The 15,463-nt window shown below is 56.2% G+C and overlaps 1 protein-coding gene across 1 annotated transcript in view; it reads left to right on the top strand.

Moving 5' to 3' along the window:
* Window positions 1-5,451: 5,451 nt before the first annotated feature.
* ADAM33 (ADAM metallopeptidase domain 33) overlaps window positions 5,452-15,463 on the top strand; it is a 31,295-nt gene continuing 21,283 nt past the window's right edge. The window contains exons 1-2 of the mRNA XM_076337555.1: window positions 5,452-5,578; window positions 8,524-8,606. Of these exons, the coding sequence (XP_076193670.1) occupies window positions 5,452-5,578; window positions 8,524-8,606 (210 nt within the window). The remainder of the gene's footprint in view (window positions 5,579-8,523; window positions 8,607-15,463) is intronic.

A 15,463-nucleotide genomic window follows, 5' to 3' on the forward strand; every position in this document is an offset into this window, starting at 1 on the left:
AGTGTGCCTGTGTGTTGCTCCCTAACAAAAGCATAGAGGCCAATAATCCAGCGCATTGCAAATCGAAGAAAGGTAGAGGCAGTCCATTTCAGCTGGTTGGAGTACCCATCCTCCTCTAAGTAGAGAACTATACATTGTAAAGCCTTTCAAAACAAAGAGCTGCTGCAAATTTTTTAATGTCTTACCTTGCTTAAAAATGTTTACTAACTACCAGAGTTGTCTAACAGTCGCTGTCATTCTGTGAGTTAGAGTTGCAGCTTGAGAGCTTTCGGGACGAGTAGCTGTAATTCCTCATTTGGTAATAATACTGCAGGGTATTTCCTTTGCTGGGGAGAAGTGTTTGCTTCCGTTTAAAAAATTTTCTGTTCAGGCATGCTTTAGTCTATCAGAATGTGTGATCTGAAGACTGTGCTTGGATGTTTTACGCTGGTCTTGGGCCGCACAAAGAGTTTACACTCTGAAGTACTGTAAAGTGAACATTCTTTCCGCACGCAGGGGGGGGAAAAAGAGAGTTTTGTAGAGGAACAGTGTGAGATTGATTGACTTTTCTCCCCAGTGGGGTAAGCACCTGCAATTCCAGATGAAATCGGGAGGAGCTGCAACTTCTCAGAACTTCTGAAAATTAGGTCCTGCGTGGCCAGGTTTAAAGGAGGCAGGTCTCCTCCTCAGCCCTGTACTCCCAACAGCGTTATCATCCGTCCTTCTCTTGATTTCTTCATGAGGGATGCTAGTGAAGCTGACTCACACCCATTCCACTACCATTCCTTGTTGTCATCAGGTCAGATAAAACTTGTGCTGGGTGCAAAGCATCAGTGTTTATATTCTATGAAAGGAGGCTGTTGACATTTGGAGTCATTGGTTCCAACACGCAAAACTTCTTTCCAAAAACTCAGGAAATTATGCTTGTCTTGTGTTGATTCCAGAGTGGAGTCATCTCTTCTTAATCCACTGCTACACAAAGACTTTTAGGGTAAGTTCTGCACTTCTTTGGAAGTTTAAAGAGGGCAGAATTTTTTTTTTTTTTAACCCTACAGGAGCAGGCTTTTGTTATTAGTTGATCAGAAATGTTCTTTGACCAGCATTTGCCATCCCGACCCCGCACAATGATTACTGTGTAGATGCCAAATGCACGTTTGAGTCTCACCGAAAGGCCAGCTGTCGTAGCTGCTATCTCAAAAACTGGGAAAGGGCAGCACGGTTGTCTGTTGAGCTGTCTCTAGAAACTGAAAGCAGCTTTGATCATTGTTCGTTTGTACCTTGTTCATCATCAGGTAAATACAATGACTGGTCTTTGGCTTTGGATTGCCTCTAGATGTGCTGTCTACAAACTGAACAAACGAACTGACGTGTGGGTGAGGTGGACAAGGCAAGGAAACGCAGAGAAAAGGGGTGTAAAAAGCCACCTTATGCTTTGAAAGGTTCCTTATTTTAAAATAAGCGGCTTGTTTGCCCTCCAGAAGTACCTTCCATTTCCTCTTTCATGACCATTTCCCCTAGTTCTGCCTTTTGTGCTGTAAATTCCATCCTGATGGACCTTTCATAATAACATGGTAAATCCTCTGGTTCTTGGTGGATGTTTTTGGACTCCTTTCTCTGGAGAACCGTTCTCAGGTTAGAGGTCTGCCACATCAGGCAGTGATGGGGCTTGAGTGGATGTTGTTTGGGACACGTTCTCTCATCGCTGGTAACTGGAAAGATCGCCGTGGAAACCAATTGCAAGGATGATGTAAAAATAGAGTTGAAGTGCACAACTTCCTTGGAAAAGGAAATTCCCTGCAGAATATAGTCGTGTTACTGTACATCTGTCTAGATATGGCCCGGTCCAGAGCGGTTTGGCTCCTGGAGGGCTGCTTCCCAGAAGGGCTTCTGCTGTCTGCCTCTGTCGGTGATAAATTTGCTAGTGGTTGTGCCTGTAGGAGAATGCAGCTGAACGACGTTGAAGAGGAGGAGACTGAAAAGGAGATTTGCCCCGTGCAAAAGCAGGTAAGCTAATCGCTTCCGCTTATCCACGAGAGCATCCTGGTTTATAATTCACTTTTCCTGAAACAATACCCTAATGAAGAAATTGCTTCCTGGCTGGCTGTTCATTAGCCCAGATCAAACTTTAATCCAATAAAGAAGATCTTAATGTATTGCTTCCTTTATGCTGCATATATTAGTTAGCCGGCTGGGCGGCTGTACCTCTGTAAAGCTTAAAAGTGTAACATGAAGTCATTGGACATGCTTGTCGTAGGCCTGGGGAAGGAATTCGGCTGAACTGCTGTAAATGGAAAAGACGCGATTCTTTCACACAAGCAAGGTTTGAAAGTCAAACTTTTATTAATATTTTTCTCCCTACATCAGCAGATAAACTGAATTCTCCAGGCCAAATTAGACCCTGCGGGGGGTTGAATGACCTCTGCATGACAAATGAAAGCCATGTTGATTAATACACTTCTGGAAGGCACTCAAATTCCATGGTGATGAGGACAGTTGTAAGAGGTCTTGATAGGGAAGAAGGGAGGTTGGTGTGGTTTTTTTTTTTTAATACAATCTAATTTTATTCATGTACCAATATGCTGCAGCCTTGTTGCTTTCTAGCTTTATCAGAAGCTACTTCAAACTTGTCTTCGTGATGCAAAACAAAGGAGAGACGCCAGCTCACTTTCCCAAAGTTGTGTTGGCTCCCCTACCCGCGTTTGATTCGGTACGTCCCATGCATCACTCTGCCGTAGGGGGCTTGCTGCTGGCCTCTGCCAAGTCTCGTTGAGTCATCTGCTGAGTAGCCAGCCCTGACCTTCCCCTGGAGAGGGGTAAGTCTCTTCGACTCTGAGACTTGCCAGTTGGATCTGGAAGATGCAGCGTGCCAGCTACGTGCCGTGGCCTCCTGGACGCCTGTGCACAAGGAGTTGAGTTCCTGTGGCACTGTGTGCACATTGAATAGTCATTTTAATGGGAGATTATGTGAAATTGGGTCTGAGGAGACCTTTTTTTGGTCTGCCAAGGCACAGGTTTTTATGAATGGTGAAGAGCTGTTTTACTACATTACAACTCTCCTTGTCCTTTGCAGAAGGACCCGTAACAGGCTAAGACCATTTGTGCTGATGAAGCAGTGGTGGAAGACCCAAAGTGTGGGTGCCTGGGATCTTCCTGAGCACACCTCCTATGCTCGGGTACTCGACGTGCTGGCTGCCTCCTCCATCACTATGAAGAACGAGTGCCTGGGAGGACAGGAGCACGCTGGAAATGGATACCAAGGGGCTCTCCCTGTCTTTTTAATTCCATGGTTGTGAGTGATCCCCCGCCCCTGCTTCACACGTGCTGCTCTTGGCTTACGCCGGGACGCAGAAATCCCGGATCTCGGGCTCAGCTGCCAGGCTGTGTGACCCAGCTGCAGACCATGGTCGGGTGCCACAGCTTCTGTAGGCTTTTGTCAGCAGAGATATCAAGTGATCAAGGCTGTAGGCAGGGGGAAGAACGCCTGTTCCTTTGCACAAAAAGGCCTTTTATAAGCTGCTCTGGATAACCACCAGCCATTGCGATTCCCCAGCCCCGTGTAGGGCCACGTACTTCTCCACGGCCAACGGCTACGCTCAGGTTCCCTGTGCCGGTGGGAAGCGGAGAGCCTTCTGCCTTCACCTAGCCCCGAGACTGCGCTACTTTCAGTAATTTGTGCTGGTTGAGAAAGTGGAGGAATGAGGAAAAATGTCACGTAACAGGTAGTAACGGTGAAGCTATGCTGGGATTGATGGGCTGTTGGGGAAAGACTGGAGCCTGTCGGCTGCCCAGGGTTTCCTCCGGCTTATGCTCCCTACTCCATCCCAGCCCCTGGCTCACCTTTCTGTGGCAGTCCTGGCCACCAACTGCCCTTTCTTGGAAAGACGTTCGCGGTGCTCCGCAGCTCTGCACAGCCTCGTCCCTCTGGACCTTGCTGATGATGGTTTCCTGATGGCTGAAAGCCCTGTCACGCATTTGAATCTCTCCTAGTTGTGTGCCAGGCTGCTGATTTACAGCTGCTCTGCTGAACTTCCACCGAGCTGCCTGGATCCAAGAAGGGACGGCAGTGCCCTCTGTTTCTCATCACGCTTCCACAGGTTTATTCCTTGGAGTGACTTTATTTTTTTGCAGCTTTTGTCCTCTCGTGGAAGTGGTGGGACCTGCACAGCCCCTCCATGGTGAGGTTTAGCAGGAGACCATCTTCAAGCTTCAGGCAGTCCTTCCTGGTGCTCTGCAGAGCTTGACCCAGAAGGGGTGGAAGATGCATGGGAGAGCTTGTGGTGAGAGTGCGGTGTTGCCAAATGGCATTAACCCACCTGAAAAGCGCTGTATCTGAGGCTAATGGGGCCTTGAAGGTGCTGCCAAGCTGGGGAAGACTCGCTAACGCTGTCCAGATGTTTGCATCTGCTGGTTGCATCCGAGGGCCCTGTTAACAGGACCTCAACACGTGTTTGAGTGCCAGGAGGGCTCCGACTGTGCTGTTGCCGGGGCTGTGCCATTTAGATTTGCCCTTTGTGCTGGGAAACCCCAGAAAAGTCCCCTGTCCCTTCCTCTCCCGAAGTGTCACCTCGGGCCGGCGTGCCCAGAGGGCCCTAGAGCACTTTGGGTAAGGGTGTCTTTTAGAGTAAAATCATTTGCAAAGCTTTAATTACTAGCGTTAATCAATATTATTATTAAGGCTTCAATAACTGTTGATGAATCCTTGCCCTGAACTTAGGAGGAGAGTTGGGTGACCCCCGGAAAGGACCCAAAAGGGCTGAAGCAGAGCAGGGAAGGCACGGTGTGGGTGCAGGGAGGGAAGCGAGCAGCACCCCATCCCCACGCTGCCTTGTGCGCTCGCTCTGTGGGGCGGTGAGCTCTGCCACCCGCCGGTTTCATGGGGCTGGATGCTGGCACCTATCTCCAAAAATATTAGTAACGACTGTGGAGTGTATTGAGGGTCGCAGAAGCCTCCCTGCTCCCTCTCGCCCTGGTGGGACGGATGGCATTATTTAATTGCCTTCCCCCCCCCCCCCCCCCCCCCCCCCCCTTGGGTAGGCAGCCTCTTGGTACCCCCTCGCTTCTCCTCCCGGAGGAAGGGGGGGTGAAGCGGCGGCGGGGAGCCCGGGGGGGGGCTCGGCGGCCGCCGGCCCGGCTGCGGCGGGATGCCCCGGCGGGGGGAGCCTGGGAGCAGCTTTCTCCTCCGGTCTGGTTTTCATTAAGCGGCCCGGCTGGGCCAAGAAACACAGCAATAAATAAAGGCGAACAATGCCGGCCCCCTCCCTCCAGCCGCCCCCTCCCGCCGCCACAGCCCAGGATCCAGCCGGGCGCCTGGGAAAGGGGGCTCCGGCCGCCGGCGAGCGGGGCCGGCCGGGGCGAGTGAATGGGGCTGGCGGGGGGAAGCCGGGCGGAGGGGAGGGGATCCGAGAGCATAAGAGGGGAAGGCAGGGCCGGCGGCGGCGAGCAGAGGCGGTGACAGCCCCGGGGATCGCCGGCATGGCCGGGCGGGCCCCCCGCAAGCCCTGCGGCCGAGGGGGCTTGGCCGCTTTTTGGGGGAGCCGCGTCTTCTTCCTGGGGCTGCTCCTGCTGCTCCCCGGGCGGGGGGATGCTTCTGGACCGCGAGGTAAGGGGAGGGGGGCCGAGGGGGAGGCGCACCCCGGGTTCAGCCCGCGGGGAGGGTGGGGGTACCCCGGGGTTTGCAGGGGAAGAATGGATGTGGATCTGGGGGGGTCGCGTCCCTGGGCTCGGGGGGGGGGGGGGGGGGGAGGCTGTGAGCAGCGCTCCCTCCCTTCGGCCCCATCGCCCTGCTGGGGATGTGCCCCCCTAAGCCCCCCCCTCCCCTCGGCGGGTCCCCCAAGCCCCGTCCCAGCGCTACCCGGGCCAGGGGGGGCCGGACCCTGCGCTATGACTCTATATGGTCTGGTTGGGATGGGAGGGCTGGGACCAGCCAGCCCCCCCCGAGAGCGGGGATGGGTTCGGCTCCTCACCCCCCCCGCTCCCCCAGCACCCCCCCGGACGGCAGAGACACCCCTCGTCTCCCCATCCCGTGCCTCCCTTGGGTCCCCGCAACCGTCCCAGCGCCGGGCGGTGGCACCTTGAAGGGGAGATGGCTGTGGCTTGCGCTGCTGATGCGTGTTTTGGGGTGAAAGTCGGCTTTTTCTGTTGTTGAGGAAATACGTTACTTTCCCCCAAGGTTCCTATCACTTTTCAAATAGGAGGAGTGTGTGTGGGGGAGGATGTTTGCCAGGTTGGGTTCAGCCTCCTGTAGTCTCTCTTCTCCATCCCTAACTCCTTCCACAACCCCACCAAGAAGCCGGGGCTGCTGCTTCTCCACACAAAGCGCAGTTTTTATTATTATTTTTTTTTACTTTCGAGCTTTGCTGGGTTCTCTGCTGCTGCTGAAAAGAAGTTTTCCAGCAACTCCGAGAGAGACCCGTCCGAGCCGCGCAGCTGGGAGAGGGACGGGGAGGGCAGTGGGAGCCAGAAACCTCTGTTTGGATTAAAGAGGAGAGGAGGAGCAGACGGGAAAGCTGCCCGCTTCGGCTGGAGCCTGGGCGCTGCGGGGCTCATCTTCGGGCTCGGGCAGCCCCCAAATGCGGGGCTGCCCGGCCGCAATGGTGCAAACATCCCAAAGGCCAAAGCAACGCTGCTCCCGGCACAGCATTCCCAGAAGGGGCTGGGAATGAGTGTGTTTTCCAGGGAAAAAAAAGAGAAGGGGTGGGTGGGAAACCCCCTCTGCGCTACATTTGGGTTTATTTGACTTAGATTTTTAAGGCCTTATCTCATGCTCTGAGTCTCTCTGATTCCCAGCAGAAGCTATAGTCAAAACAGCGAGAAGCTTAATATAATAACCAAGAGGTTTTTACGACGTGGCCCGAAGCCCAGCCCAGTAATCCGGGCAGAACGGCTGCCCCTCGTGTCCCATCCTCTCCCCAGACAGCGTGGGAGAAAGACGGGCTTTCAGCAAGCCGGGAGAGGCAGCGTCTCCCTGCCCTTCTCCCTCTGCGGCAGCCAGCGAAGAAAAAATAGGGGTGGTTTTTTTTTTTCCCCTTTCTCTGTAATGGGGAGGCAGCAAACCCCACCGGAGCCGCTCGCCCTGCGTGGCTGAACGCAAGTCGCATCGCAGCCGTGCCTCAGTTTCCCCACCAGAAAACGAGGCTTATGTACGGCTGGGGGGTTGGAGGGCCTCGCTAACGCTTTTGGAGGAGGTGAGGAGAAGGAAATTGGGATCGTGCCACCACCTTATCTGCAGTTATTCCTGGAATCTGATTACATGCTATATATAATGAAAGCTGATTAAATGCCACTGTGCGATAGCGCCGGGCGCGTCCTGGGGCCTGGTGGGACAGACATGGCCGGGCTGGGTAGGTCAATCACATTAAACACTCAATCTGTAGTTCCCAACCAATAACTCCATCTTTTGGTTTTTTTTTTCTTTTCAATAACTTCATCTTTCCTCAAGCCAAATCCCCCCAGATCGTTGCATGGGGAACCAAAACAAGCATATAAAATTATTATAAAGCCATAAGTCCTGTTATTCCACTCCTTTAGTAAATAACTTTGCCCTTTGCTGGGGAAGGTTATTAGATCCAAGCTTTCACTGACAACATTTGGCTTGGCAAGGTGGTCCAGCCCTTGACATTTTTGCTAGATCTCATCCCCTCTCCGCAGCATCTTCAGATTTTATTTTTTTTCCCTGTTGTTGTCCAGGCTTAAGTCATCAGTAGCTGCTCACTCTGCTGCAATCAAATACAGCCACATTGTTTAGGGGGGAAAAAAAAAAATCTTAGAAAGTCTGCCTGTCTCTAATCGAGCCAAGGAGTTGCTTGTACTGCTCTGCCTGGGGGAGTTGGGATGGCTCAGAGAAACCCGTAACTTGCTGCAGCTATTTTAGAATCACAGAATCATAGAATTTTAGGTCCTCTGCTCCCTACTCGAGCCCAGCTCTGGCTGGAAAGATGATGCCTCGATTTCGGGGTGATCAAACGCGCTTCCCCATCCCGTAAATGACGATGATCAGTGGTGTAAAAGCACAAAGCCAAAACCAAAGAAGGCAAAAAGCCCCTGTTTGTGTGATTCAGGAGAGATGGAGTGGGTGGGAGGATGCGCTGCTGCCTGCTGCCATGCTGCCTGCGCAGCCCCTGCCCTTGCCCCAGGCTGGGGTGCTCTGGGGGTGCTCGATGGGGTTTGCCTGGGCTGGTTGGTGACGGCCGGGCCGCGAGCGGGGCCAGGGTGGTGCCACTCATGTGCTGGCTGCTTCTCCAGGGCGGGTTTTAGGGGATTTAAGCCACCGGTTTGGGACCTGGGTGGGCAGCGATGCTCCTGGGAGGCTTCCAGGAGCAAGGCTGGGCCAGCGATGAGGGTGCTGACCTGGGGAGGGGGCGATGCTTTGGCTTCATGCTGGTGTCCATCCCCCAGAAACACCGAAGAGGTGGCGCTGGATGTTGGCTGGAGTCCTCAGCTCTGTCCCTTCCCCCCATTTCTCTCTTGATGTGGCCGCGGAGGAGCTCCTGCTCTCAGGCGCTTGCAAGGTCTGTTCACGCGCTCACCAGGTCTTCTCCTTCCCAGGGCCACCATCCCACGGAGAGCGGGTCACCCCACACTGGCTCCTCAGGGGCCGTACCAGACGAGCCGTCAGTCTGGATGAAAAGGTAAGGGCAGAGACGGCTCCTGTCCCCTGCACCGCGTGGCCGGGTCCTGCACCTAGAGGTCTTCATGGTGGGACTCGGATGGAGTTTGCAGGTCCCACGAGCAGGATGTCGAGTTTGTAGGACCCGTTACCCTGTTCAGGTGATGAACAGGGAAAGCAGAGGATGCAACAGCGTGTTAATTAAATGTGGTCTTAACTATTAGGCAGTAGGAAGGATGGCCAAGAGCTATAGGGTGAGCGGAAAGGAGCCGGGCAGTTTGGAGAGAGGAGATAGAGGTAATTCATCAGACTGATGGTTTGGCCAAGGTAGACAGACCAGCAGCATTAGCTAAAGGGAAAGTGCTGCAGGATTTAAGAGCGATGTTCTTGGGAAGACGGCGGAGAAGCTGGGCACGGGCTGCCGGGGGGAGAGGACATCTCTTCCCAGGGCTGCTCTGCTGGCTGTCGCACCCTCCCTGCCACCCCCGCCGTCTCCAAATCCACTTTATGAGATGCTTGTGGTGACCCTCGCCTGGCTTTGGCGCCTTGCCCAGCTCTGGGGTCAACCGGCTCCGCAGCTGCCCATCGGCCGCAGCAGCTGGTCCTCGTACCCAGCAGCTGGGAGGGTCTCGGGGGCTGTGGTCTCCTTCAGGGCAGATCAAATCGCTTCCCAGCAAAACAATCGCCAGTACGGATGGTTGTGGGAAACTGTTGTTTTGGGGCTGAGCAGATTCGCTGCTTAGAAGACTCAGTGCTGTGAAGTGACCTTCTCTGGTAGCATCTCCCTGGATGAGGATGCAGCTTTGAAGCCACCTGAGATGCCTCTAAGTGTATCTCCTTGCTCCAGGCAGGAGATACCGAGGGGGGGAGTCAGCCCCACTTCCCGGCAGCGAAAGTGGAGAGGGCCTTTCTGCTGCCCTGCCTCCTCCGAGGGGCTGGACGATGTCTTTTCCCGGGGGAAGCGGGAGCATCGCTCCCATCAACGCCGGCTGCTGGGAATCGTGCTTCTCCGGTAGCTGAAATAGTCCATTGCTTTGGGGATGCTGTGGTCAGCCTGCAGAAATGTCCCCTCCCTTCTTAGCAGCCCCGAATCGGTCTGTATTTAGGTTGGAGGGCACTTGAGATGGGAGGTTTATTTTGGGCAGCGGGAGGTTTATTTATACTCTCGCTAACACCCCGCTGCCCGAAACTGTGCTGGGTGGGTGCAAATTGCAGGCGCGTGGGGGGTTTCGGGAGTCGCCGGGGGACCTCAGGGCCGGCAGGGCTGGCACGGCCACTGGTCGGGGACGGTGTAGCTGGGCAGGTCCCGGAGTGTTTTCTGGCATCTGCTCTGCCTGCGCTGGCTCCAGCCAGCCCGAAACAAGGAGGCTCCTGTTCCTCGGAGGGAGGGGAAGGAGGGGAGAGGGAGGGTGGTCGCAGCCGGGAGTGGGGAGGCTTTGTGGGGGAAGGATGGTGGCAACCAGACAAAGGATGGGGTAGGGGCGAGCAGGCTCCCAGCTTGTGGACAGAGCCCCAAACCGGCCCTTTTTGTCCTGGTACTGCTGACATGTGTATTTTTAGGATCAATTTAGTCCACCCCATCCCCACCCCGTCCTCCTGCCCTCCAGCAAAGATCCTGGAAATAAATACGCCTGTGTGATTGCTGCCAGCCTGCTCCGTTTGTCCAGGCATGGCTGGCTTTCGGGGCGGGAGTCTGCGAGGAAGCAACATCCGAGCATGTGAAATGACGGGTTCAAGCGTGGTGACCGCCCCGAGGCTCCTTCATCCCTTCCCCGGGGGCTGCTCCTCCGTGCAGCGGGTGGGATGCTGCGGGGTGGCCCGTGCCACGGTCCCGGGGGACATCACCACGTCTCCTTTCCCTCCTTCTGGAGGAGCGAGGTCAAGCCGATGGGAAGAGGAGGAGGATGGCAGCGGTGGCCCTGCGGTCCCGTTGTGTGCAGGCTGGCACGGCGCTGGGCGGGCCGGACCCTGCCTCCCCGCTCTACACCCTCCTCTCTCCTATTGTTCAGGGCTGAACTCCCCGCGGGCTCGACGGCTCCCGGCACACATGGAAGCGATTTCGGAGAGGCCGGGGAGGAGGTCGTGGGGACCCTGATTGCAAACAGCTCCCTTGTTGCTGCCAGCTTGGGGTGGGATCCTGCCCCGCTGCTGCCGGCATCCTCCTCCTCCCGCTCCTTCCCCCCCCCCCCGGCTCAGGGCAGGGAGCGAAGGCTGCCAGAGCTGACCATGGGCTTTTCCAGACCTTCGGAGCTGGAAGTGGAGGTTGTGCCCAGCATCCTAGCCCAGGCGACTCACCAGCATCCAGCCCCCGAGGCACGGGAGTCCCCTGTCCCCACCCTGGGGACCCACCCAGCCTGTCGTGTTGCCTGTGGTGTTCCCTGCCTTATTTCTTTCCCTTTGTCATTGCTTTTTCCCAAGCATGGTTTCTCGCTGCAGTGGTTTTAAACTGAAAGAGGGTAGGTTTAGATTGGACACAAGGAAGAAATGTTTTACGATGAGGGTGGTGAGACAGTGGATCAGGTTGCCCAGAGAAGTTGTGGATGCCCCATCCCTGGAAACATTCCAGGCCAGGTTGGACGGGGCTCTGAGCAACCTGATCTAGTTGAAGATGTCCCTGCCCATGGCAGGGGGGTTGGACTAGATGATCTCCAAAGGTCTCTTCCAACCCAAACCATTCTGTGATTCTGTGATTCTATAAATCGTGAGGACTGAGGAACACCCAGGCAGAAGAGCCCCTCAGCCTCCCTCCGGGTCTCTCCTGGCACCCCGTCCCTGTACAGGAACGCACCTTGGCACTAGTGGAGCATCCTTCCACCCACTGCTTCCCCTTGCACTGTGGGCTCATCTGCTGGGTCCCTGGAGCAGCCAGTGTCACCCTGTCCCGGGCTGGGACATGCCTGTCCCCTTCGTCCTTGCTGACGAAGGCTTGGAGCATCCCCTCCGGTCGCAGTTGGGGTGTGATACCCCACCCCTCCCCTGGCCCCGTGGCACGGGCCCCTCCCCTGGGAGCATCACGTCCATGTGGGGTCACAGCCCTGCTCTGGGAGGAGGAAGGGTGGAGAGAACCGCCCGTGGTTTGGGGGCGAGCTGCAGGTGCCAAGGACGTGCACTCCTGCAATCTGTTTCCTGCAGGGAAGCCCTTTTCCCTTGGCAACGTGTGGCAGGACTGAGCAAACCTTGACGTGGTCCCTGAGCCAAGTTTGCTTCGAAACAACCAAAATCCTGCCTCTGCCTCCAGGGCCTGGATTACCCTGGTCCCTCCGACTTCCCTGGAGCTGGCTGCCCCCAGGATGCTTTTTCGGTGAGCAGCTGGAGTGAGAGGTTTGTCCTTGAGCTCTTGGATCCTGATCCCGGTGTGCATTTAGGACAAGGCACTGCAGTCCCCAGGCTGTGCTCTTCAAACCCTAACTCTGCTGCTGGGATCCAGCTGCCTGGGGAGGACCTGGCTCAGCCATGGTGCTCCAGCTGCAAAACCCATCACCAAATCCTCTACGGAGCATCTCCTGGTGACTCTGATCCCCGTCTTCCTCGTTACATCCGGGCTTGCATGCGCTTACTTAGGAAATCAGGGCTTGTGAGACCTGCCCGAGCAGATGGCCGGCCTGTGATTTGAATGTGGCTTTTGGATTTTGGCTTAACTAGTGATTTCCCAAGGAGCTCGGCGCTCTCTGAGCCTGCTCCTAGGCGAGCCGCTCTCCTGCAGGGCAGCAGGAGCTTTCCAGCAAGGGCGGAGGAGGGAGCCTGGGTGAGGAGGATGGCCAGGAGCCGTGGGGAAACAAAGATCGTCTTTCCCCTCAAAGAGCAATGCAAACCCCTTGGCCTCAGCTCCTCTGCAAACATTGCTGCGGTTTTTCTGATCAGCGGATTGAAAAAGTAAAATAGACTCGAACTCGGCCCAGTGGGTCTTCTGGGCTGCTCGTGGGCTGGGTCCTGGCCAGGGCAGATTCATCCCAGCTGCTCTTCGCCTCTCCCAGCCCAGCCCCTGGGGGGACTGGCTTTGCTGGGATGTCCTGGAGAGGGGCCACCACCTCCACATCCAGCCAGGATGCCTCCTGGCTCCGCTGGCTCCGTGGTCACTGGAGAAAGGGGGTGGCGGCGTTTGGATGAGGGAGGAAGATGCTGGAGCCTGGGAAGGTGCTGGAGCTTGGGATGATGGCTTTAAACTAAAGGGGGGTAGATTTAGGCTAGGTAGAAGGAAGCAATTTTTGACGCTGAGGGTGGTGAGACACTGGCCCAGGTTGCCCAGAGAGGTGGTGGATGCCCCATCCCTGGAAACATTCCAGGTCAGGTTGGACGGGGCTCTGAGCAACCTGCTCTAGTTGAAGATGTCCCTGCCCACGGCAGGGGGGTTGGACTAGATGGCCTTTAGAGGTCCCTTCCAACCCAAACTATTTGATGATTCTATGATTCTATGATGCTAGAGCCGAGAAGGATGCTCGAGCCTGGGAAGGTGCTGGAGCCTGGGATGATGCTGGAGCCCAGGAAGATGCTGATCCCTGCTCATTCCTGGTGCACAACGTCTTGGCTGGCAGCTCTTGGGGACCCAATGGCCTGCCAGTTAGGCTCAAGGCAAAATTATCAGTGTTTAATTAATGCAATAACCTTTCCTGGCCTTAGAGTTGTGTTATTTGACTCCTGACTGGCACGAGTGGTGCTCACACCCTCCTTCTCCCTCACCTTACTCATCGCTATTTATTTCTCCAGGGGCCGAGCTGGTTTCAGCCCATCCCAGCTGAAACCAGGATCAGTCCCCTGCTGCCCACGTGCTCTCAGGGGAAAGTGAGGCACAGGGAAGGGGAGAGCTTGCGATGTACCACCTCACGGGGGTCGGACACAGATCCCATGAGCAGCGGTTTGTTTTCCAGCCTTTGGCAGCCTGGGAGACGGGACGGTGTGTGCACGGGGAGCTGCGAACGCCGGGATAACCCTGCACACACACGTGTCCCTTTAAGACGGCAGCTGGGAAAGAGCATTTTGCCAGTAAAGGCCCTTAAGTCAAGGCAGGGAGTAATTGCTGGGGAATTCAAAACTGGGAAGGAGCCGGCAGGGACTTGGGGAGGAGGAGGAGGAAGAGGAGATGGGCTATGGGGAGAGGGTGTTAGGGAGATCAGAGTCGGGGAGAAACAGGCTTGAAAAAAGGGAGGGCGAGGCAGGGGAAAGAAGAGAAGCGGCAAGAAAAATGTACAGACCATGTTTGGCCAAGGAGTGATGTTTGTATAAGATCATGTTCTAAAAATACAGCCCGTTCCCACCATTGCTGAAGGAGGGGAGCCCTCTGCCCCGGCTTCCTCCTCCCTGCATCACACAGGGCCCCTTGCCGGGAGCGGGGACCGTGGCTGTGCCGCGGCCGTGCCGTGGCTGTGCCGAAGGGGCTCGCCGGGAAGCAGCAGGGCCTCGGACTCGGCTTGCTTTGCTGTTGTTCTTTTTTTTTTTTTAAAGCGCTGTGTCTGGTCTCCTTTTTTGGAGCTGGGAAGACAGTGTTGGAGGCAGAGGGGGGGCTTGGCCGGCTCCACTCCATCACCGTGTCCCCATGCTGCCACGGGCTGGGGTGACTGGCACCTCCCTGTCCTTGGGAAATGGCCCCGTGGGTCTCCTTGGGGCCAGAAGCATCCCTGTGGCCAATTTGAGCAGCTTAATGGGGTCCCTCCATCCCTGGAGCTCAATTTGGGGTGGACCTGCAGGAACACCCATCCTGGGAGCATAAACCCCATGTCCTGGGGGGCAGCAGCGGTGGTACCTGGCTGCCCTGCACCCCGAAATGCTTTGTCCCGTGATGCTGCCCCTTAAAAGCATGATGGTCCCCAGGAGGGTGGCCCTGGGGCTGCCAGGCTGGAGGTCCCCCAGCATCCCTGGTGCCCAGGACATGGGGTGGGGACCAAGGTACATGAGGAGCAAAGCCTTGCCTGCCATCTCCATAGGGATGAGAGGGGACAGCAGGATTTGGCCTCTGTTTTAGCCCAAGCTGGGAATCACCCAACTTTACCCCCGCCCCGCTGCATTCCTGGTGACCGGCTGCAAAACCCCGTGATGCTAAGAGCAGCCGAAGCCAGAGCCTTGTGGGGACGGCTCCTTCCTCTCCCCTTTCCTTCCAGAGCTGGGAAAACCTCGCCAGCTCACGGCCAGGGTCCCAGGCCCCGCGGCAGATCCCGAGCATGGGGCCGAGGGCTGGCAGCCCGCCGGGCTCCCTGCATCCGTCATGGATGGGGAGGGACCGAGCGAGGGAGACAGAGCCAGCCATGCCGACCGGGCCATAAACAGAGACAGGGAGATGCTTTTAGTGTCCCCAGCGCTGGAGCCGGGGAAGGGATGTGGGGACATCGGAGGAGGGCAGCACTTCTGGGCTCCAGCCCATCCCGTCACGTGCAAACGAGCTGTGCTGGTGCGGATCCCTGCACCGTGTTCCCATTTAATGCCCTCCAAAGTGAGGGAGTGAGTAAAACCGCCGGCATCCTGGGGAAGCTGAGTCAATCATTTCCTCTTGCTGCCCTGTGGTATTTTTAACGGTGCAGCTATCAGGTGCCTGGGCGGTTGCTATTTATTTCCGTACCCCACAGGGGTGCACGCAAGTGCCGACCCACCCAGGGACCAGCCTCCGCAGGATCCGGCTCAGGATCTCCGGTGGGATGGAGCGGCGGTGGGACAGAGCAGACAGAGACTCCGTTCGGGATGCTCGGGGCAGTGCTCCCGATCCTGTATCCCATATCGGTTCTCTCTTGCTGCCTTTCTCTGGGGGAGCTGCCAGCAGAGTTGGGATTTGCTTTCTCACCCCCACTCTTGTGGGGTGAATCCCAGAGCGAATCCTCTTTTATCTGCTGCTATTCATGGGAAATCAAGCAGAAGGGTTTATTTCTCGCCTTCCACGGGCTCGCGGCAGGGGAT

This window comes from Aptenodytes patagonicus, chromosome 4 (assembly GCF_965638725.1).
Source record: "Aptenodytes patagonicus chromosome 4, bAptPat1.pri.cur, whole genome shotgun sequence".
NCBI classification, from domain to species: Eukaryota; Metazoa; Chordata; class Aves; order Sphenisciformes; family Spheniscidae; genus Aptenodytes; species Aptenodytes patagonicus.